Below are 25,804 nucleotides of genomic sequence, written 5' to 3'. Positions count from 1 at the left end.
TTTTAAATGAACATTTGGAAATCTGTAGATGAAAAGTTATGTATTTGTTCATAAACTCTAGGCAAGGTCCTGGTTTTTGAAGTGTTTATTTGGATAACATTTTCTATTGAAGCTGTTTTATGTCTAACTTAACTTTAAAAATTGTGTTCCTTCATAACTTTTGTGGCCTAAGAACAAGGAGGTATTTATTACCATTTAAATAAACTTCTTTAAGGAAAAGAAATAAGCTTGCATTAGAAGTTGAGTTCAATTTTTTAAAATGTGTCAGCTACAACATATTACTATGTAATTTTTCAAGCTAAATATTTTATCTACGAACTATAATTTTGAAATACAGTATTTCTGTGCTTAATGTGGTATATCAATACACTAAAAATTTATACATTTATTCGTTACTAGGGTCAGAATTGTTGGTATTATCTATCTCTTTGTTTGGGATTCTAAGTTGGTATTCATAGAATCAGGTTTTGTACATCTTAGATGTTCTGTGCTCAAATTATTTTGAGGGCGGCTGAGTTAAATTTTGATGTTACTTGTATGTAAAATTACTCAAAGCTTTCATTGTGTGAATCTCTGTGAGGTCTAAGAGTATGCAGTCTTTCCTAAGCTTTACTTGTTCATACTTGGGTATTTTCACCACAGTATTTCTTTTTTTCTCTAAGACATCTGTTTTCACATGTGAACAATAGCAGTTTGGTAGTATTTGCATGGTCAGTAAAGGATAGAATTTTTCCCCCTATAGGCATACAACTTTGAGTTACCTTGCTGTAATTCTAGTTCCCGTGTCTTACCTCAATTCCAAATGTACTGCTGTTGCTTGAATTAAGTTGGTTAGAGAAAGGGAAATGTGACATCAACTTGTCTCCATATGTAGTCATGTAGTTTCTCCACATAATCCGGGTCCTTAAAGATTCTACCGAATCACTCGTGAAATAGCTCAAGAAAGAAAGCTATTGGAGAACAACTTGGAAAAAGTTGTGGTGTTCTTAAAGTGCCAGAAAATACATTTTATATGTATATATGAGAGGGAGAGGTAAGGTTAAGGTTAGAGGTTTTCTATGTTTCTACATGCTAACCCATACTGTTCATGGAACCAAATGCTGAAGGTGGTAGTCCTGAGTATGGTTCTAGTTTTTTACACAATGTGACACTTTAAAACCGTGTACTGGTTAATTGAGAAAGCCAGGCTATAAAATAATTGTTTTATTTCACTCTAAGTAAATTGGACTTATTTTGTAACTAGACAAAATTCAGGTGTCCTAGTTGATGTTGTCATTATAAGATGGGACAATCGAGTAGTCATATGACTCAAATGATACTTTGAATTTGCTGATTTGAGTTGTGATAGTTTATATTAGTTTAGTGTAATCTGCTTGAACGTCTCAGCCAAACAGCTATTTCACAGACTAAATATTTTGCCACCGTGTTCTTCTTCTTTTTTTTTTTTGCCAGTCCTGGGGCTTGAACTCAGGGCCTGAGCCCTGTCCCTGGCTTTTTTTTGCTCAAGGCTAGCACTGTGCCAACTTGAGTCACTTCTGGCCTTTTCTATATATGTGGTGCTGAGGAATCGAACCTAAGGCTTCATATATACAACACAAGCACTCTTGCCACTAGGCCATATTCCCACCCCCACAACCATGTTCTTATACATGTTGCCTTCAATCCATTATGGATCCAAGTTGGTAGGTAGATAGATAGATATAGATATAGATATAGGTGTGTGTGTGTATATATATATATATATATATACACAAATACAGCTTTGGAAATCATAAACAGTAATATGCAGATGCAGTTATTCCAATGTATTACTATTTGTGTACTCTGTTTTGTTTTTTGCTGTTGTTGTTTTAGTACATCTAACATAGGATTCGTCTTTTGTTTTCCTTTGTAACTGTATCACTTTGACCCATAATAAACTGCAGACAACTGCAGTTTTTCCCATGAACTGTTCACAAGCCAGGCCTACTTTATCAAGTGCTTGTACGGGTGATCTTTTATTTAAAAAAAAAAAAACTCTGTACCCCAAACACCTTTCCCCCTATGCACCTGTGTTGTACTTTTTTCAGTCTTTTTCAGACTTAGCCAACCCATTCACTAAAGATGGTTTCCAGTCATCAGTATCACAAGGTTGTTAAGATTTGAGAGCAAAAGGACATAGCCACCAAAATAGAAAGACAGCCAACGATATGGGAAAGGATATTTACCAGCACAGCAACAGACAAAGGCCTGATATCTGTCATCTACAGAGAACTCAAAAAACTAAGCCCCTCCAAGCCCAATAAACCTATTAGGAAATGGGCAAAAGAGCTAAAGAGAGACTTCACAAGAGAAGATATAAAAATGGCAAAGAAACATATGAGGAAATGCTCAACATCCCTGCTAGTAAAGGAAATGCAAATAAAAACAACCCTGAGATACCACCTCACCCCAGTTAGAATGGCCTATACTCTGAACTCAGGAAACAACAAATGCTGGAGGGGCTGTGGGGAAAGAGGAACCCTTCTCCATTGTTGGTGGGAGTGCAAATTAGTACAACCACTTTGGAGAACAGTATGGAGGTTTCTCAAAAAGCTCAATATAGACCTACCCTATGACCCAGCCATACCACTCCTAGGCATCTATCCTAAACAGCAAAATCCAAGATATCAAAAAGGCATTTGTACTTCCATGTTTATCGCGGCACAATTCACAATAGCTAAAATATGGAAACAACCCAGATGCCCCTCCACAGACGAATGGATCCAAAAAATATGGTACTTATACACAATGGAATACTACATAGCGATTAGGAATGGTGAAATACTGTTATTCGCAGGGAAATGGTCGGAACTCGAACAAATAATGTTGAGTGAGACAAGCCTAGAACACAGAAAACAAAGGGGCATGATCTCCCTGATATATGACTGTTAACAAAGGGAGACGGAGAGACAGTAGAGACCAAGTCTGTGAATACTGTATATGTTCTTGATACATTGTATATTGCATATATGTCAACCTGACCTAGACAAGGGATAGAAAAACAGGTCGTAAGACATCATAAGAAATGTACACACTGCCCTACTATGTAACTGCACCCTCTTTGCACAACACCTTGTAAAAAAATTTATGTCCAATTAATAAAAAAAAATTTTTTTAAAGAAACACACAAAAAAAAGATTTGAGAGCAAGATTTTGACACTTGAAAACTCAAGTTAGGTAGGGATGATGATGAGCTAAGTATCAACCTACTTTGGGTGCAGGTGAGATGTTTAAATAGAGATGTTACAAAGGCAGTTACAGAGGACAAGTCAGAAATGACAAGAGTAGTTTGTAATTTAAAATGGCATAGTGTTTGTAATGATAGGAAGTGGCTGTGGGAGGGGCTATTGCTTTCTTATAAACTCACAATATCCTAGGCTTTTCAGCTTTGTACACTTTTAAATCCCACTGACATCTCAGAACCTTTAAGGGATAGTTTAGAGGCTTAGGGAAGTAATTTGTTTTATATTGGTAGGATTTAATTATTCCTGATGTTATTGGTTTGTTACAATTTATAGTTTAAAAAATTATATTGATTTTGATTTGGGCTAGCATCATTTTAGCTATTTACAAAATATGTATTATTTGACCAATTTACTAAACTTAATTAAGCATATATTCTACTTGAGCATTTAGTAGAACTTTAATGGAATGATTAGTGAGCGAATAAAGATAACATATCATAAAATTAGACATTCATTTTCTTTCATTTAGGCCACACACAAAGCCACAAACACTTACCAGGTTGTGGGTGCCGAATGATTGGGGGCTGGTGTGTGTGGATAAGTTGCCTCTCGCCATTTCTGATACTCTTGGGATGCTCAGATATTGAGCCATGGGGCCATTGTATTTTAAAGATTTACGTACAACTTTTAGTTTTAAGTGTTAAGTCTTTAACACAAAAATGTATATAAAGTATTAATACAATGGAAGATTGGGGATTGTATTTAATCTTTACATTCTTTATGCTTATTTACATATGGCAAAAAAAAAGAAATCTCAATCTCTAAGGTATCTTGGAGGGATGTCAGTCTCAATTTATCAGTTTGGGATTTACTAGTCCAAAGTAGAAAAGCATTAGTTCTGGACCTGTAAAATTATCTTAACTATCCTATCACTTCAGGTACTTTTAGCATCCAGAAAAAAAAAAAAAATCAAGGTTTATGTGGTTGAAACAATAAATTAGGAATCTAGTGATAGTGTACTTAAAAAGATTGATTTACCGTACTTCAGTGACATCATTAAGGACTGGTGCTCTCTGACAACTTCAAAGTAATCTGTCCTTTAAAGTAGATTTCACTGGGACATGATAAATTATACAGATCTCTAGGCATTTGTCCAGAGTGAGACCAAAGGAGGATTCTTAGGAGAGGATCACAGAGGCACAATAACTATGTGCATCTGATCATATAAAATAATATTTATCGAAGTGAACTCCAAGAAATGGAAATGAGGTTGTTGGGGTTTTTTTCCCTTTTGTTTGTGGTTTTATCTGTTTTGGGGAAGGAAAGGGGGCACAGAAATGGTGGGACAAAGAATGAATAAATGCACAGTGATACTAGACACTAAGTTGAAAATGAGCTATACAACCTGTGAGTGGGGATGGGAGGGAACAACTGGGAGAGAGCAAGGGAATGGGGTGACATTGTTCAAAAGGAAATATGCTCTTTATCTGACGTATGTAGCTAACCCCTTTGTAGATCACCTTTATAATAATGAAAGAGAGAGACCGACCAACCGACCTGCCCCAAGTGATAGGTATCACATAGAAATGACAATGAACAGGACAGGAATTGTGTCCCATTTGGGAGCAATAACATCTTTCTCAAAGTCCCAGTAGAGTTCCTCCTGCAGTTTTGGCCATAAGTGAAAATATATTGGTGGTAGCTAAGGATATGGAATTTAGAATAAAACAATTCTTCGGGACTTAGTAGCTTTGAGAATTTGGGCAGGTTACTAAAGCTTCATGAATTTCACTTTCATTCAAGTAGAAATAGTACCTATTTCATAGGATTGTCTTTAGGATTAAATGACAACCTATTTAGCAAACTGCTTAGTTCATGCAAAGAGATCACTACAGGACAACTGTTCCTCCCTCCCTCCTCCTGAGTATCTAGGATTAGAGGCACGAGTGACAAGTACCTGGCACAACATGAACAGGTAGAAAATTAAGATATACCTTAGCCTTTAAACAAGCTAAAAAAAAATATTTCTAATAAGCGAGGAAAGGTATGTTTTGTTTGTAAACCTATTTTAAAAGCTGAAAATTCAAAGGGAATACCAAATTTGAGAGACACAGGGTAAAAAAAAAAGAGAAACAACTACAAAAGCAAAAAAAATAAAAATAAATAAAAGCTGCAAATAAATGAATTATATATCATGCTAAATATGTCAGATATATATAGAGAGAATTACATCTCTCGTATAGATGATTTATTGTTCAGGGAGATTATAAGTCTCGGTTAAATGGCATTTTTCTGTTAGTTGCTTTAAACTGTAACGATAGATGTTGAAGAGGATTCATAGGGTTTCTTGTTGTTTTCCTTTTTTTAATTGAGAAAACACCTGACCTCTTAGTGATATCTTATAGCTAGCTCATTGTCTCTGTTCTTAGAATCTACTCAGTTATTTTTTAAACATGTTCCCATATGAGCCCAAACCAAGGTTCTCATTTGGACTGCCTTTCAGTCCAACAGAACAGTTTACATTTTGGGATTCCCCCCCATTCCATTCCTTAAACTATATGTAATATTGACTGTAGCTTCTTGGATTCATTGGTTCCTTTTCTTGGTTACATGTTTTTGTTGGTTTGTTGCCTGAAACATCTGATATAACAAGGGAGAAAGGCTTTCTTTTGACTAATAGATTTTGAGGTTTCGGTTCATGGTCATCTGGCTCCATGGTTTTTGGCCTGGGTAAGGCAGAACATCATAGCAGAAGGGGATGATGAAGCACACTTTTAGTGGCCAGGAAGCAGAGGTATAGGTAGTGACTAAGAACAATGTATACCTTCAAAGATAGACGCCTAGTGACCTACTTCTGCTAACCAGGTATCGTCCCTTGCTTCCTATAATTTTAAAATCCCAACAAATTATGAACCCATCCCCTGTGATAAAGTCAGAACTCGTCATGATCCAATCACTTTACAAAAGCCCCTTTAGTTGGCAACCAGGCATTAAATACATTAGCCTTTGAGGGTCATTTCAGATATAAACTATAACACATAGCCCCAAATTTTTAACTAAAGGTGTTCATCAGTGTTATAACAATGAGAATGACCTAAATATCCACTAGGATAAAACTGACAATACATATCAGTACTATGAAATGTCTTGCAGGAACTAATTCCAGCATTGTATAATGTGTGTTGTTCATGCACTGATTGATGCTGCTTACCTGGAACCTTTTCTATTTTTCTCCTTTTTTTGCTGATCCAGGGACTTGAAATATGGGCCTGATGCTGTTCCTAAGCTTCGTTTTTGCTTAAGACTAGTGCTTTACCGCTTGAGCCACAGCACAACTTCTGGCTTTTTCTGAGTAGTTTATTGCAGATAAGAGTCTCATGGACTTTGCTGCATGGGCTAGCTTCAAACAGCAGTCCTTAGATCTCAGCCTCCTGAGTAGCTAGATTTATAAATGTGAATCACTGGCACCTGGTCCTTTTCTATTTTTCCTATTGTATTTTGCCCAAGTGTTTTATTCACTTTAATTTTATATGCCAGCATCACTAGATTCTCATTAGTTGAATGGTTTTTCAGGGCAGTAATTGTGCTGTTTGATAATTTGTTTCCTGTGCCTTTTCACACAATATAACTTTTGGTGAGACTAGTACTGAGGTTTGATCTCAGAGTGCTCTTGCCAGTCAAGCCACTTACCACTTGGAACCATGCCCCCATGCAAAATAGACTTTATAATTTCTTTTGAATTTTTTTTAAATTTTGGGTGGTTTGTGGGGCTTGAAATCAGGGTGCCATCCCTGAGTTCCTTTGCTCAAGGCTAACTCTCTACCACTTTGAGCTACAGTGCCACTTCTGGTTTTCTGGTAGTTAATTGGAGATGCGAGTCACAGGAGTTTCCTGCCTGGGCTAGCTTTGAACTGTGATCCTCATATCTCAGTCTCCTGAGTAGCTAGGATTACATGCGTGAGCTACTAGTGCCTGACAAAATATGACTTTAAACAAATTTTTCTTTGTTTTGATACTTGAATAATTATGCAAACATTCAGTACTTGCCACATGTAATATGTAGTTAGTTATACAGTGTCTTCAGTTTTGCCAGAGCCATTGCTGCTATTTTCCATAGAGAAGCACAATGGAATAGGATGACTACAATCATTAGTACAAATATCTATGGACTTGCGCCAAGGCCTACACTCACCCCTCTCTATTGTATACTTCCTCAAAAAAAAATTCTTGATTCTCAATTACTGTAAATTGCTTGTTTCACAATTGTTTTATATAGCTCTTCAATCTGAAAATGTTCAAAGACTAGAAAGTCTAAAGATTGATTCACTTTGTAATTCATTCAACTTACAGCGAGTACCTACAATGTGTGAAATGTGAAGAATACAATATGAATATTATCTAATCCTGCCTTCAAGCAACTGCAGATTTAGCAGGTAAACCAGCCTCAGTGTAGTATACAAAATGCTAAGACAGTTAAATAGCCGTTAAAGTTAAGTGGAAGCCTTCTACATCAGGCCTCAGTAACCCTGGACCATTTAGAAATATAAAAATTATTCATTACCTTTAAGTCTTACAAACAGCACATTAATCTTTAGAGAACTATATCTATTCTGTATCTTTCAGTGTGAATCTTTTTTTTGGGGGGGCGGGGGAGCAGGCAGTACTAAGCTAATCAGAGCCTTATGCTTGGTAGGCTGGCTGTCCCTTGAGCTATACCTCCAGCCCTGCTTTTTATTGGCTATTTAGCTGGAGTCTTGACCTTTTCTGCTTAGGCTGGCTTCAAACCTCAATCCTGGAATTTAGCCTCCTGAGTGGCTAGGATTACAAAAGTAAGCCACTAGTACTTGGCCAATTTGAATATCTATTCCAGAAAATTAGTAAGCAAATTTCCAAGGAGGGAAGATACGTGACAAACTTCAAAATAAAAATTAGGGTGTCTGTCTCTGGCTTAGCAGTAATAGGGTTTGACCTCTGGACCTTTACTAAGCAGGTGTTCTACCACTTAAGCTATGCCTCCAGCCCCTTTTGCTTTTGTTATTTTTCAGATAAGGTCTCACATGTTTGGCCAGTCTGTTTATACTTCCTGAGTAGCTGGGATAATAGTCCCCTATCATGTCTCTGTTTTTATGGGTTTGGGTATTGGCTCAGATAGGGTCTCAAACTTTTGCCTGAATTGGCCTTAAAGTGCAGTCTTTCTTACCTCCGCCTCTGGAGTAACTAGGATTACCAGTGTGAGCCACTGTGCCTGGTTACTCTTAGTACTACCTTTTTAAATGAAGTAATATTTTTACAGAGGAGAAAAATCTCATACTCTGAGTACAAAATAAAGATTTCCCCACTCTCTAACTGATCTCCCCTTCTCTAAATTACCAAGAACAATTCCATGTGGTCTTTTGTTATTTGTTTCTTGAGCATCCTTTTTGTTTATATTTTGGCAGCATAGAACTTATACCCTGTTGTACTTTGGACTTTTCATTTGGGGGTTTGGGTACTAGAGTGTGAACTCCGCCTCTTGCTTGATAGACAGATGCTCTGCCACTTGAACCATGCCCCCCAGCCCTTTTGGAGTCTTTTGGGGTTTTTTTGCCCAGGGCTGGTCTCAGGCTGGGAGCCTCCTAAACAGCTGGGTTTCAGGTAGGAGTCACTGTGTCAGCCTCTGTACTTCAGTGTTTTCGCTGGTGTTATTTCAAGGTGTGCATGTATGAAGGTCACATAACATTATATGTAATGTTAATGGTTTGTTGTTTCCTTCCACCAATGGAAATAATACAAAATCATGAAGATGAGCCACTCGCATACCATAAAGTTCAAAACTGGAACATTTTAGTATTTAGTATATGATAACTTAAATCTTGATTTTAAATCCTTCCAGGTACTGTGCCAAACATTTTGGAGTTTTATGTTCTTGTTTCCTTTTCTATGCTTTAAAGATTTGTAAATTTACACGCAGTCCAAATAATTTAAAATTTAAATATAAATGTAAAATAGAAAAATTGCATTTTTGAAATATACTTTTAAAAGTATCTTCATTGCAAACTATTACACCAAAGCTACTTCATTATGGATAGGGTTTCTTAAGTCATATCTTAGCAGAATGAGTCTAGAAGTAAATCAAATAGAGAAAGCTGTTCTTTATGTATATTGAGTCAGAAAGCTTTCCATTTTTTTCTTTAGGATGTATTTTTATATATTTTTTAATTAAAACTTTGATTAATAGCTGAGCACCTATAGTCTAGCTACTCAGGAGACTATCAGGGCCAAGCCAGCCTGAGCAGTAAAGTCCATGAGACTCTTACCTCAGTTAACCATCAAAAGGCCAGAAGTGACTCAAGTGGTGGGTAGAGTGCTAACCTTGAACAAAAAAACTCAGGGACAGCCCAGGCTGAGTTCAAGCCCCAGGACAGGTACACGTATGCATGTACACACACACACATACACACACACAGAGAGTTTGATTAACCAGAATTAGGAAAGACTAGCTATTGTAAATTTGGTTACCTAAGGGACAGTCAATCAGTGGCGCTCGTATGGTACTTACTCCTTGTTAGTTTTTGTTTCGTTTTTTGTTTTCTCATAATAGGGCTGGAATTCAGGGTCAAGCCAAGCTCTCCCTGGGCTTTTTTGGCTCAATATTGGTGCTCTACCACTTGAGATGTCAGTTCCTGTATGATTTATTTCTTATTATCAAAAATCTGCCTAGTAATCAGTACTTTTTCGTGCCACAAAATTCTGGCTTGTTGGCACTACTTGGCTGTGAGAGAGCTGTCTCGAAATCATCCTAGTTCTTTGCATAAGGAATGTCTGGCACACATTAAGTTATAGTAAAAACTTGCTAACATTTTGTTGAAAATAACCTTTCTTTGAGCTTAGCATAATGTTGACATTTGTCCCTAATAAGCTAAACTTTTACAGGTTATAGTGTTTCGAGCACATGTATAAAGTTTGGGAAAATATATCAATAAGTAATACAAAAATGTCACTGAGTAATTTTGAATGTTGTTTCTTTTTTTTTTTTTTTTTTGGCCAGTCCTGGGCCTTGGACTCAGGGCCTGAGCACTGTCCCTGGCTTCTTCCCGCTCAAGGCTAGCACTCTGCCACTTGAGCCACAGCGCCGCTTCTGGCCGTTTTCTGTATATGTGGTGCTGGGGAATCGAACCTAGGGCCTCGTGTATCCGAGGCAGGCACTCTTGCCACTAGGCTATATCCCCAGCCCTGAATGTTGTTTCTTGGTGTAAAGAATATAATGATATATGTGGGCTGGGAATATGGCCTAGTGGCAAGAGTGCTTGCCTTGTATACACAAAGCCCTGGGTTCGATTTGTCAGCACCACAATATATAGAAAAAGCCGGAAGTGGTGCTGTGGCTCAAGTGGTAGAGTGCTAGCCTTGAGCAAAAAGAAGCCAGGGCCAGTGCTCAGGCCCTGAGTCCAAGCCCCAAAACTGGCAAAGTAATAATAATAATGATGATGATGATGATATGCAATTTTGATTTTAAAATTAAAACTATGCATCCGTAGATTTTACTTGTTTCCCTCAAGACTTTTAAGAGCATAGTTGTATCTGTGGCTAAAGCGTTTTCCCCTCTCTCCAATCTTTCAATTTTAGTACTTTACCTGCATTTCACATTTATGTCGTTTTTTTGTAATATATCCTTTAGAGAAAGCTAACTCTCTAAAACAATTTTTGTTTTATTTATAGATTGGTCAAAGAAAAAGTAATGTATGAAAAAGAAGCAAAACAGCAGGAAGAAAAGATTGAAAAAATGAAAGCCGAAGATGGTGAAAATTATGCCATTAAGAAGCAGGTAAAAGTTTACCTTAATACTAACAGCTATGTAGTCTTCATAAAGCCCTCCAAGATGGTGCTATTACTTCTTTACGTATACCTCCCATGTAAGCTAAGAAAGCTGCAATTCATTCGGGCATTTGCGTAACATAGCAGGAAGTTGAGCACATAAAAATGAGCTCATATTTCATGAAGTATACTTACATGTTTAATAAGAAAAATTTTCTCCAATCCCATGTGAAGATTACCGAAATAAAATATGTGTTATGCATCCATAATTTTTTTCTTAACATTGCACATAAGGTTTTTGATTTGGGCATCTGCTCTGTCTCTCAAAGCATCTATCTCCTAACAGTTTCTACCTGGAGATCTTCAGTCTTTGCCTTTTCATTCTCTGCACTGTCCTTTCTTCTTTGTTCATGCCTGGTATGTTTATCCAACTTCTTCCTCTGTTCTCAAATTCTTGTTCATCCTTTAGACCTCCTACACCCACCTCTACACTGTTATGTTTCTGTAGCACTTTCTATATTCCATAATATAGCATTATTGAATGTTCACTCAGCTGACAGTTGCTTCATAATTCCTGGAAAAAATAGTGACTGTCAGGAAACTTCCTCATATCCTGCCACAAAATGTGCTGCCTTCTTTCCAGAAGAAGGATTATGTACTTTAGCCTTGGTCATAACTGTCAGTGTTGCTGTCATTACTCCTCTATCCCTAACCTTACACACTTTTTCAGTATTTGAAACAAGTAACCACTTTCTTATGGACGCATTCTTTTATTGGGACAGATGCATTGATAGAGCAGACTCCTGGTTTTAGTCATGTTTTATCACCATTATTCCCTAGTCTTTTTTAATCACACACCTACCTAATTTAAAAAATCTTTTTTTTGCCAATTTCTGGCAGCTCATGCCTACAATCTTAGCTAATTAGGACACACACACACACACACAGGGTTTTATTTTTTTCCTAAGATAGGGCCTTACTGTATTGTCCAGACTAGCCTTAAACTCACTGTGTAGCCCAGGCCGGCCTCAAACTTGAGATCTTCCTGCTTCAAACCTATCAAATGCTAGGATTATAGGTGTGTACCACAACACCCAGCTATACTTTTTTTTTTAAACCCTTTAAAAGTTCTACCTACAGTCCCATGTAGGTAATCTCAAAAACATCCTATAGCCTTAATTTCCATCTTCATATCCATTTATATGTTGACTCAGCAGAATTTATTGAACATTTGATGCATGCCAAACACTGCTCTAGACATTCGTAGGCAGAGCTTTTAAAAAGTAACAAAAAATATAAATAGCCAAGTCCTTGCTTACTTAGCACTTACTCTACTACCAGTGATTCCAAGTTTATATACCTACATTTGACCACTCTAGGAACACTCAAAAAGTAGGTAATCCAAATAATTACTTACCTACTTTACATATGCTCTTGGGGTGTTCAAAAATCTGACTTTCCACCAATCCAACCAGCCTGCCCTCCCAAACAGAAAGCTGTTCCTTCTTCCATTCCCTTTATCTCAGTAAATGGGACTTCCATTCATGCCAAAAATGTAGTGGATCCGTTTTGCTACTTCTCTCCCTAATACTAACCACATCTGCTACCAAGTCCTGTTTCTTACTCTACGTGTCTCTCTTCTACCATCATTCTGTCTGGTTTACTGTCTCCAGTGTACTAATGTAAAACCTCCAGATGGCGTATCACTTGACTCCACTTCTTCCGTTCCTTTTCTACCACATCAGTCAGATAGAGCTCTTTAGAATGTACATCAGGTCACTCACTCTTTGTAAAGTATAATGTCCAGTGCATTTAAGACAAAATCCATATGACACTAGAAAAAAAGGACATTCTGAACCTGGTTATACACAGTATGTCTCAAAATTTTTATTTTTGCCATGCAAATTATGCTATAAATGGCAATTATCTAGATTTAAATTCAGCAAAATTAACCACTTTAAATGAGTTTTCTACATTTAGTTGCTTTTTACAGTAAGAAAGGAATGCAGCAACACCTGCAATCTCTTCTTCCTTTCGTTCTTCAGGAAGAAAACCATATTTTCTTGAGCTACTAGGAATGCCTGTCTTCCTCTATGTGTGGACAGTACTTTGTATGTAAGCAACATTTTGTGTCTGATATTTGCAAACAGATGTATGTCTCCCCCAATGTGTTGACCTCTGTGAATTATCTCTCTTCATATGGATTTACATCTAAAATGTAAGAATGTAACATTGTTGTTGCCTTTGTATATTTGTTATATCCCCTTTTTCCCTCTATATTAAGTAGACAAATATTATAACATAGGATATTTTAATTTCATCCAGATTCTTCTTAGATCCTGTTCAAGCTTGTATTTTCTTTTTTTTTCTTTTTTTGCCAGTCCTGGGCCTTGGGCTCAGGGCCTGAGCACTGTCCCTGGCTTCTTTTTGCTCAAGGCTAGCATTCTGCCACTTGAGCCACAGCGCCACTTCTGGCTGTTTTCTCTATATGTGGTGCTGGGGAATCGAACCCAGGGCTTCATGTACACGATTCAAGCACTCTTGCCACTAGGCCATATTCCCAGCCCTCAAGCTTGTATTTTCATACTCATAAGGTCATATAGCTAGTGACCTCATTTAGGGTTTCTCTTTGCTTGGTCTTTTTCATTACCAGTAATGTGTCAAAAATAGCCCTGTAGTTTACATGGAAGTTGTAAGATACACAGAGTACCAGAGTAAAATGTGTTCCCTTTATAAATCAAATTCTACAAATAACATTCTAAGTTATCACGGAACCTGATTTATTTACACTTAATATATGTATTGTTTTAGTAAAATTACTACTTTGTAGGTAAGGATTAACTATAGACTCTTGTGCTGTAGTTGTTATTTAAAATGATTAGCCACACAATGGTTATATTGTTGAATATATATTCACATGTAAAAAGGAACAATTGTTCAGAATTCACTTCTACGTTCAACCATGTTAAAATTCTCTTATTACAGTGGTCATGGTTTATAATATGATTTGTTAGATTCATGGACAACCTAGTACTTGTATTCAATATATAATTCCATGTCGAACTATAGGACAATGTATTTTTCTGTTTGCTGCTATCATCAACCTATAGTATATAGGAGTTGACAAAAATCAACCATTCATGGCAAAAACACTCAGCAAAGTAGGAAAAGGGAACTTCTTTAACCAGAGAAGAGCCTATAAACAGAAATGTATAGCTAACATTAGAAGTAAGAGTCTGAAAAGTATAAATGCTTTCTCCAGAAGACTGTGAAAAATGTAAGGATGTTTGTTCTCACTCTTCTTTTTGGCTGTGGGGTTTGAACTCCGGGTCTGGGTGCTGTTCCTGAGCATCTTTTGCTCAAGGCTATACCACTCCACTTCCAGTTTGGGGGTGGTTAATTGGGGGTAAAAGTCTCACAGACTTGCCTGCCTGGGCTGGCTTTGTACCTCAATCCTCAGATCTCAGCCTCCTAAGTAGCTAGTATTAGGTACATGAGCCACCAGTAAACCAACTTACATATTTTTTTTATTAGAGATTTTTTTTAGGCTGTTATAGATTACAGTTTCAATATCCTTAAGGATTATAATAAGGCAATTTAGGATATTAATTTGACTTTTCATGGTTTAGAAATTTTTGAGGAGTTATCTTATTGGTTCTAAATTATTTATGAGCATTATGAAAAGTAATTAATTAGCTGGGAATATGGCCTAGTGGCAAGAGTGCTTGCCTCCTATACATGAAGCCCTGGGTTCGATTCCTCAGCACCACATATATAGAAAATGGCCAGAAGGGGCGCTGTGGCTCAAGTGGCAGAGTGCTAACCTTGAGCACAAAGAAGCCAGGGACAGTGCTCAGGCCCTGAGTTCACGGTCCAGGACTGGCCATAAAAAAGAAAAAAAAAAAGAAAAGTAATTATTCCCAGTAATTTTTTTTCCTTTGAGTGGTTATAGGACCTCCATTTTGGTACTACTTTGGGTGATTTGTGCCACTTCACTTTAACTTTGTCTACTAAAGATATCAACTTTATTTTTGCTTTATTGCTTTTGTTCCATTTTGTTTTCTCAATAGTTTTCCTATTTCTTTAATTTTATTAACTTGTACTTTATTTATACTTACACTGTTACTTTATTCCTTCTGCTTGTTTTGAGTATATTTTGCTCTTTTCTATCTTTTTATTTTTTCAGGCTAGTAATAGGGTTCAGACACAGGGCCCAGTGCTCCTGTGTGGCTTTTCCACTCAGAGTTCGTGTTCTGTCGCTTGAGCCTTGCCTCCAATTCCTGCTTTTTGCTGGTTATTTGAAGATAAGATTCAGATTTACCTACCTGCGCTAGCTTTGAACCACAATCCTCAGATGTCTTTTTGCATTACAAATGTAGATTCTAATGTAAGTCCTTTGCCAGTATAAGCACTTAGTGCCACATTTTCCCTTCTTTGTATTGGTTTAGGTTTAGCTGCATCACAGAAAAAATAGACTTTTTTTCATTTTCATGTACCCATGTATTTCTGTATTTCCTTGAAGACTTGCTTTTTAGCCCCCTGAGTTACTTAGAAATACCTTGATGAATGAATAATTGAAATTTTTCCTTCTGTCGTTTCATTATTAGTTTCCAACTGTAATCTAACAGAGAACGTACTGAATGATAAGTTCTTTTAAATTTATTGAGGCTTTTCATGGTCATTTTTTTACCCAGCATATGATCTGCTACTATAAAATGTCGCATAGGGATTTAGAGGCATAGAGAGGCTTAGATATATAGATCTATAGGATATATCTATCTATCTAGATAGATATTTATATCTATAGATTATACATCTATAGAGATTATCTATAGATTTATATATAGTTATATATAGTTTTGTAACTGTCACTTAGTGGTGGTATCCAAAAAATGCTGATTTTTTGTCTAGCATTTTTATCAGTTGCTAAAAATGAAATGTTGGATTCTTCAATTATATATACATACATATATATGGATTTGTCTGCTTCTCTAGTTTTGTCAAGCTTTTGTTTTATATATTTTGAAGCTCTGTTGTTTAGTGCATATACACAGATCACTGTTTTCTTGACCACTTGATCCTTGTAATTTACATTTTTTAACTTATTTTTTACTAATTACATTTTGCTCTGTAATCTGCCTGATATTAATATAGCCACTTAGGCTTTTTAAAAATATTTTAAATGTTTTCATAATGTATATCTTTTCCCATTCTTTTATATCTATTTCATTATGTTTGAAGTAAATTTCTTATAGATAATGGTTGAATCTAAGCAGTTAATATCTATCAGTTTCTATCTTCTATCTAATACCCATCTTCATTCATCTAAGTAAAATTTTGTATACCATTTACATTGAGAATTATTGATGTATTCTTATTTTTGACTCATTGGATTCAATCAACTACAAAACACAAGTCAAATGGATTTCTTAACATTTGAGCACATTAACATTGTACCAGCATATAAAACAAAAGTCTTAGCCATAATTCCAGTAATCTGTGGATTACTCTAGAGTTCAGTCTAGCAAACTAATTCTATTACCATGGTTTAAGAGGCAGCAGATATCCAATGTTAGAATGTCTATGGGTTATTAACATAGTGTCTATGGATATTATAACCAGCCCCTGGTTAATGATCTGTATTATTAAAGAGGCTAAAAACAATTAGATAGGGGGTCGGGAGAGAATGCATTCAAGAATCCATTGTATGTACCACAAAATTGAGAAATGGAAGGGGTAGGCCAATGGTGGATGAGATTCTTAAAGGGGGTGACAGATCAAGATGCATTCTAGAAAAAAAACAAGATGTGTCCATTAGGACATTTCCTTTCCAATTTATATGTGTTTAACCATAAAAGAAATAAGTCAGATTTTGTGTTTCACAGTTTTGAACCTTGCCTAATCTCACCAAATTTGCATTTACCTGAGTAAATACCATAAAACATCTTAACTTGTTCTAAAACCAATTGACATCAGGCTGAAAGCATGGCTCAAGTGTAGAGTGCCTGTCTTACCAAGCTCTAAGCCCTGAGCTCTGAGCAAAATGTAATATATATGCATGTCTAAAACACCATAGTGAAACTCATTAGTATAGTTAATACTTTAAAATGGGGGGGTGGTGACGACAGTAAAGTAAAACTGGCACGTGGGGTGGGGGGTTTGCACTAGTAGGAGGGAGAGAGCTAATGAGGGTGAATATGATTGCTGTAGTTTATTTGCATATATGGAAAAAAATTTTAATGAACCCTGTTAATGTTTTCAGAAGGGAGTAGGATGGAGGCGGATGATGGAGGTGAGGTTTGTCAAGATAGGATACATTGTATACATGTGTGGAAATATATGCTAATTTTTAAAGATAGAATCAAAAGTTGGTCATCATCAGTGATCCCCTAAGATTCCTTGTACCTTCTAATCTGTGCCAAGCTCCTGATTTTACTTCAGACTTCTCATAATTAGTTTAAATAGAGACACCTTCATTTGTGTGACTGTCTTCCAGGAGAGATACTTTGAAAGACTAATCGTCATATAGTTACATTCAGGTATTTTTGAGGGATCTTCACAATATAATAATCTCATATACTGTCCTTTTGGGGGCTAGAGTACTGAGGTTTGAACTAATACTGGCTTACTTGCTCAGCTGGTACTCTACTATATCTCTAATCCTGCTTTTTGCTTGTCATTTTGAAGACAGAGTCTTCTTAACAGTTGAAATTCATTGCTACAAGGTAAAACATATGATTTGTAGCTTAGATGGTATATGACTAATGTGGTTAATGGTATCCAAATACTTGTCTTACTTTGGCTTTCTGTGTCATGGTTTTCTTGAAGCAATGTCAAATGTGTATTGGACAGTGGGAGAAGAGAGATCTTCTCTTTTTTCTCTTCGTATTCCCTGTGCTTGCATCCTTTAGATACACAGTCATCCCTTGATAACTGTAAGCATTTGGTTCCAGGTCCCTCCTACAGATGCCAAAATTCAAAGATGTTCAGGGATTTAACATACAATGACATCCATAATATTTGTATATAAACTCTACACACCCTCCTGTTTATTTTAAATTATCTATAGTTTTGTTTGTTTTTTACAATACCTAACAAAATGTAGCTGCTTGTAAGTAGTTGTTATACCGTGTTTAGGACATAATGACAAAAACAATTCTATGCAGATACAATACAGATGCTTTTTTTTTTTTTTTTTTTTTTTTTTTTTGGCCAGTCTAGGGGCTTGGACTCAAGGCCTAACAACAGTCCCTGGCTTCTTTGTGCTCAAGGCTAGCACTCTGCCACTTGAGCCACAACGCCACTTCTGGCCGTTTTCTGTAGATGTGGTGCTGGGGAATTGAACCCAGGGCTTCATGTATACGAGGCAAGCATTCTTGCCACTAGGCCATATCCCCAGCCCCTGAGATGCATTTATTTTATCTTTAAATGTTTTAGCCCAGTGTTAGTTGAATATGCAGGTGTAGATCCTTAGATATGAAGAATTCAAAGTTAATTTCTTGAATAAATTAGGTAGACTATGAGAGACTGAACTCTTGCCCTGCTTAAGTCAGAGTTCTGTTTTGATAGACTAATTGAATATTTTTTACTCTGTAATAATAGAATAATAATAAATAGAAGTTATTTTGGATAATACTGCTTAAAGTTCATTTAAGCAACATTAAACTACAAATTGTATAAATATACATTTTTACCTAATTCTTTGTATTCATTTCATCATATTTAACTCACTAGTCTAAAAAATTCTATAGGTGGGAAAACCTGAAATGTTACTGTCACTTATTTTTCACACATTCGAACTGAGCAGCTATACAAAAATAATTTCATAACATCAATAAAATGTTTAATCTGCAGGTGAAGGCATAATCCTCTGAAGTTTCAATCTGTGTCTTATTTCAAGGTTGCAAGTTTGACTAATACATATAATACATCTCCACCTGAGCAAACATGTGGATTAAAGGACATCCTTGTATATCACTTTTGTTTATATTGTGAGCTTTGACAGAACTATGATGAAAGAGTGAAGGTGCCAAGACTTCTTAAGGTTTTTATTATATTATAGCATTATGGGTACCAAATTATGCCTTTTCCTTTCTTTTATATGAGCTAGATAGTGTTCGTTATGGTTCAAGTTTTACTTCTTTTAAGTTACTTAAGTAACTTAAGTTTAAGGAAATAAAGCTTTCTGCTACTTTAAGAAAAAGTCACATTTCTGGTCCAACATCAGACATTTAACTATTGCTTTGCTTTTCCAATTATTGATATGACTTTTTTCTTTTATAACTTGATGTATTACAAACCAGCTTTGAATGGTAGACTTTAAACACAAAAAATACTGCTGGCAATAAATATTCCTCTGTTTAATTCTTTAGTTTGTCTTCAGGAAAAATAGCAAGAAGTTCACATTCAAAGGGTGTCATGTTAGTAATTTGGCTCAAACTTCATGGGGAGAATAATCTCTCTCCTAAAATGAAGCACATGGATAAGTAATAACTTTTTATGCATGATAAGCATCAAAAATATGAACCTGCTGATCTTGGCTTTTCATTTTTCTTTACCTCTGCCTTTCAGTGAGAACCCCCTGCAGTGTGCACATGATGTGATCAATAACTCAATAACTTTTGTCATGCAGTAATTATCTCCTTGTGATATTATCTGAGCACTGTTTTTCTTTATTACTGAAAAGATGCAGGAGATATTTATATAACCAGCTGATCCCATTTTGGATAAAGGTACTTTGTAACAGCAGGGAAAATAGTTTATTTTAAATAGCCTTTAAAAATAAATGTTCTATAAAAAAAAAAAGCTTTTCCAGTTAGTTTTCATTTACCATGAGAAGATGATAGCCAAGAACAAAGCTAAAAAAACTTTAATGCAAGTTTAGAGCTTGTACTTTGCTGATTTTATAGTGTGATAACCTAACTTCTCATTAACAGTTTAAATTAAAATATTGAGGCACTTACTAATCTTTTCTTTTTTCCTGTTTCCTCTAAATCTTAGATATGAGCTAAGTTCTGTCACGTCTTCATATTTCACAGACCACGTAAATTTTATCATGTCTGCATATCTCACAGAGATCTCATTATAGGCAGAAATCCTTCAAGAGTCTCGGATGATGATACCAGATTGCCAACGCAGGTTAGAAGCTGCATATACCGATCTTCAGCAGATATTAGTAAGTAAGACCTATTGCTTTGTATTTAAAACTCTTTTCAATTTAACACATGGAGGGCTGATATCTTAAATATTAAACACTGATAACTAATTGGAGAAAATTTAATTCACTGGCCCTATATACCAGTATATTTTAAAGTAATTAATAGGGTTTCAGTTGTGTTTTGAATTTTTTAAATTTTTATTGTCAAGGTGATGTACAGAGGGTTTTGAATTTTGATTCCATTAAAGATGATGGGATTTTTACTTAATAAATATTTGAGCTATGGTAACAAGTGTGGGTAGTATTGATATTGTCAGGTAGTATCAGATTACTTTTCATGCATAGAGCTTTTTTGACACATTTTTGAAATTTCAAAAGATAAAATGTTTGAAATTAGGCCCTCCTTTGAAAAATGTAAGTGGTTGTATAGCTCAAGTGGTAGAGCCCTAGCCTTGAGTGGAAATGCTAAGAGACAGTGCCCCAGTACAATACACACACACACACACACACACACACACACACACACACACACACACACACACACAAATTTAATGCAATTCTTTCAAATCCAAAAGTAAATCTTTTGGAGGGAACAAGAAACAACAATAAAGTTGTAATATAGCCAGTCCCCTCATGTGACCTTGGAAGTGGTTGTATTAATAGTTAGAAATAAAAGCATAATACTATATACAAGCTGTTGTTGGTATTTGATGGTTGAATTCTTACATTTTCTTATTTTATATCATGGTTGTGTTTTGTGAGCTAATAGTAATTGTATAGCTATTTTGATTCCCTTCTATGACAAAAAGTACTTTTCATTATTCAAGAATAAGGTTTTATTTTTCATCATAATTAAGACTGTAGGGGGAAATGTTTATCTTTTATAGTAATTTTGGCATAGAACTTTATAAATAAATAAATCTTAAGGCAGAATTGTGTGCTCTTAATATCCACCACAGAAATCGTGGCTTTGAAATAGAGGATAAAGTAGGATATAATCAGTGTTAAAATACTACACAGAAACACCATTTGTATTCCTACCATTTTAAATGCATTTTTTTTCTCTCATCAATCTTGATCTCTGGGGGAGAAAAGTACACATTGCTTGACAAAATAATGTGTTTGGGTAATGTGAGGATGTATTCAACCATATCTCTATTCTCAATAAGCTTATATTTACTGACAAAATAAAGGCTCTTTTAAGGTATAATGTACAGGTTTAAGAAATTCTTACCTATATCCTGAGTTCAGCAAAGTGTCAGTTCTGCTTTAAGTTTGTATGTGTGTGTGTGCGTGCACACACACACATACACACCTGCAGTACTTGTGGCTGAACCCAGCGCTTCATACTAGTGCACGACTTGCTCACAGCTCTCACACTTGAGTGTGTGCATACCTCTAGTCCAACATTTTGCTGGTTAATTGGAGATATGGAGACTTCTGGGTCTCGGCCTCCTAAGTAGCTAGGATTCATTGCATAAGCTGTCACTAACCTGATAGTGTGTGGATTAAACTTTGAGTGTGTATATTAAATACACATACACTTTTTTTCCCTTGGTAACTACCTCCATCTTTTATCGTCCTACCATCAATTGTTGGCCATACTGTCTTTAAGAATACAATTTCCTATACATAATAATTTGGATGATGTTATTATATCTTTTGTCTGTTATAATTTCCTATCAATGTCATTAAAAAAAAACAAAACCCTTTGCTGGTGGCTCACACCTGTAATCCTAGATACTCAGGAGGCTGAGATCTGTGGATCACAGTTCAAAGCCAACCTGGGCAGGAATCTCCAATTAACCATCAGAACTGGAAGTGGAGCTGTGGCTCAATGTGGTAGAGCATTAACCTTGAACAAAAGAGCTCAGGGAGAGTACCCAGGCAGAGTTGAAGTCCTATGACCAACAACAACAACAAAAAAAACCTCAGTCTTTAAATATCAAAAAATAAAAAGAATGTTAGTGATTTGATTCCTTTAGTGTTAACAAAGAAATTCTTGTTTGTTAGCAAAGAGACAATTTGTTTTTCTAATTCCAATTCTGAGATTGTATTTAGCTCTGGTATGGTCCTAATAGCCAACTTTGATGTTGTAAGTAGTTGTTGGAACATTATTTTGGAGCATATTTTGCTAATAGTAAAACATTAGCAAATCTTCAGTTGATTTTCAACCTATCTTGTGTGATAACTTTAAATTTTTCTGGGGTTTTTATTGAGTTAACACCAATATCTTTAGACAACTATGTTACTAACTTAACATTAGACTATACTATAATGAAATATTTAGAGAAACCAAACCAAACCTAGCATGGTGCTTCCCTTTCCTGTAAAGAAGGAATAGGAGTGGTACACTTACAAGGCGCTTGGGATGCTTCCTTCAGTTCTTCAGCTACTTACCTTGGATGGCTTGTAGTATTTTGAAGTTTGCAGTACTGAAATTTGACATGTAAACATAATTTTTATTACAATTCTTTTTAGGAAAGTGAGAAAGACTTGGAAGAAGCTGAGGAATATAAAGAAGCACGTTCCGTACTGGACTCGGTGAAGCTAGAAGCCTGAAACTTGTGTGTACAGTGCTTTTGCATTACATCTTGGGGTCCATTCTGCAGTTCATTGTTTTGAACCACTGCTGTGTGTTTTAATTGTATGAGATTGTGATTTTATGACTGTTTTATCTTTTTTCATATTTTAATGTGTTAGTCCCTTCACCTAATAAAATTGATTATTTCATATTTTGCAAATTTTTAATTAACCTTTTATCAGACATTAAATCAGACATTTTTGGCAAATAAAATCTAGTAGTATCTATCTGCCAATTAAACATTTTGCTTCATGAGCATGGGTTGAATTAGAATAGGATACCATTTTTGTTTTTTAAAAAGTCTAAATTTTAAGCCACATATTTTTAGTAGAATTAAGCTCCCTGATAAGTAGAATTAAGCTCCCTGATAAGAACAAAAGAACTCTCAGTAAGGCCTTATATATGTATTCTTTCACAAGGGAAGTGTAACGTGTCCATTAATAAAACCTGATGAGAAACCTTTTTCCAGAAGGTAAATCTATACAAGAAATGCCAACTATTGCATTTTCAAATAACAGTCAAACAGTGAAGAATTGAATTATATTTTAAGAGTAGTAATAACTAGCCTATGCCTATAATCCTTCCTACTCAGAAGAATCTTTCCTACTGAAATAAAATCTTACTTACAAATACCCCAGATTACTTAATATCACAGGATAACATACCCAATTCATAACATACTACATGCCATGTTAAGAGTATTTGTGGTAGAGAGAAGAAGAATTAAGAAAGCAAAAACTATATAATTACAGCCACATTGCTGGTGGCTCACGCCTGTAATTCTACCTACTCAGGAGGCTGAGATCTGAGGATCTCAGTTCAAAGCCAGCCCAAGCAGAAAAATACATGAGACTCATCTCTAGTTAACAACCAAAAAGTCAGAAGTGGAGCTGTGGCTCAAATGGTAGAGTGCTAGCCTTGAGCAAAAAAAAAAGCACCCAGGCCCTGAGTTCAAGCCCCATGACTAGCACTAAAATATATATATATACACATATATACATATGCATACATACATACATACATACATACACACATACACTATAAGCTCAGTGCTAGGGAATTGAGTGCCTGGAAAAAAGTGAAACTCTTTGTTCAGTATCAGGGCTTAAACTCAGAGCCTTGTCCTCGCTTAGCTTGCTTGGCTACTACTTTGCTGCTAGAGTCACACCTTCACTCTGGCCTTTTGCTGGTTCTGGAGATGAAGTCTTCAAAATTAAAATTAATGAATTCAAAACTAATGACTTAATGATTCAGTATTACCTTCTTCTGAGTATCAGTATCCCAAGAACTATGGTTAGGGGCGTGGCTCAAGCAGAAGAGCACCTATTCAGCAAACACAAGAGTCTTTGAGTTCAGACTCCAGTACTGAAGTGTGTATTCATACATAGTCCAGGAACTAGAACTAAACTAACATGTATCCAATGCCTAACGTATGAAACTGTAACCTCTCTGTACATCAGTTTGATAATAAAAATTTTTAAAAAAAAGAAAATGTAAGAAATGTTATCTTAAGGTACCTGGAGGAGATTAAACAGCTGTGCTGAACCCAAGAACAGCACCCACATGCCAAACAAAAAAAAATAATAAACTAACATGGCATGTAGTATGTTATGTTTATTTTATCGTATACTATGTAAGGAGTTCTTTGGAAAGAAATAGAATTTATGGTGAGGGGGGAAAATACACGACTCAAGTAAGTATGTGTTTATTTTGAGTGATGAGAACTGGTTAAAACATAGATCATAATGTTCATTTAACATTTTTCAACTTTCTGGTTAGCAACATTCCTAAGTGTAGTTCTTTTAAATGTTTTTTACTCCTGTGCTTGTGCACTGAATATCTTCCAAAATGAGCAGTCAAACCTGTTTAGATCACTTTGCAAAAACTTCATTACATGAGTTGGCTTTTTTAAAGTCCTATCAGGTTTGTAAGGACATAGCTTATAAATCTTATTTGATCATTTAGATAAACCAAGGACAAATTAATCACTTTTTTGATGGGGGAATTTAAATATCAGTGAAAACTTAGTATGAATATGAAAACAAGAGCTGTGGGGCATTCAAAGAGTTAATAAAATCATTTTGTCCTCAAAGCTTTGTGAGTGCTGTAGCTGGGAAAAAATTGAATGGTGTATAAATTGTATACTGTGAAACAAATTATTAGTGTACTGGAAATTTTCAAGAGTGCTTCATGAAAATCTGCATTGCACTCCTCTGTTGGTCTTCCTATCTTACAATGTGAGAAGTATTTGTTCACGTACTACTTGCATATAGAAAGGCATAATTTTGTTAGAGTAGCTCTGTAGCTTTTGTACTTCATGTTTGCTGGGTAGTTGACAAGGTCCTTTCAAAGTTGGGTGTAAAACATTTTCAATAAGCCGTGAAGGATAAGACTTTTAACGCACAAAGCTCTTTGAAATTAATAAGCAAAAATATCCCTACAGAACAAAAGCACATGGTTCACATAAGAAGAATTGGCAAATTGTTTCTACTCTAATAGTAATCAGATTCAAAATTTAAAGTAGACTTTTTTAAGATCAGAAATGATCTTAAAACCTGATGATTGGATAATGTGCTAGCCAATGAGATTTCACACTAAGAGCAGTAAATGAGAATAAATACTGGAAAAGACATCATTTTCATTAGATGCAGATGATGTGTGTCAGGAGTACACAAGAGTCCTCAAGAAGTTAAGTTGGGTACTTATAAAATATATAGAACTGTTATGGGTAGAATTATGTGACCCAAAAAGATGTTGAAGACTTAACACCCAGTTCTGTATGAAACTGAATTTGGAAATCGGAGCCTTGCAGAAATATAAGTGAAGTCAAAGTAGGGAAAAGTTGGACTTTAACCTAATGACTGACCTAACAAGAAAATGTGATGATAAAAGGAGAAAATTAATCTCTTCTTTTTAAATTCTTCTCATATCCTGCATTGCATTCTTTAGTTCATTCAGCTATTTGTATTGTCCTGTTTGAATTTAATTCATCAAGGTTTTTTTTGTTTTGGGTGTTTGTTTTTTTGCCAGTCCTAGGGCTTGAATTCAGGGCCTGAGCATTGT

At 35.6% G+C, this 25,804-nt stretch overlaps 1 protein-coding gene across 1 annotated transcript in view; it reads left to right on the top strand.

Moving 5' to 3' along the window:
- The window catches only part of Tbca (tubulin folding cofactor A), a 50,310-nt gene extending 27,420 nt beyond the window's left edge, over window positions 1-22,890 (top strand). The window contains exons 2-4 of the mRNA XM_048331208.1: window positions 10,905-11,010; window positions 20,089-20,175; window positions 22,639-22,890. Of these exons, the coding sequence (XP_048187165.1) occupies window positions 10,905-11,010; window positions 20,089-20,175; window positions 22,639-22,719 (274 nt within the window). The 3' untranslated portion in view covers window positions 22,720-22,890. The remainder of the gene's footprint in view (window positions 1-10,904; window positions 11,011-20,088; window positions 20,176-22,638) is intronic.
- Window positions 22,891-25,804: the final 2,914 nt, after the last annotated feature.

The sequence above is a fragment of the Perognathus longimembris genome, chromosome 22 (genome assembly GCF_023159225.1).
Source record: "Perognathus longimembris pacificus isolate PPM17 chromosome 22, ASM2315922v1, whole genome shotgun sequence".
NCBI lineage: Eukaryota > Metazoa > Chordata > Mammalia > Rodentia > Heteromyidae > Perognathus > Perognathus longimembris.
This window is presented reverse-complemented; position numbering and strand designations above follow the sequence as displayed.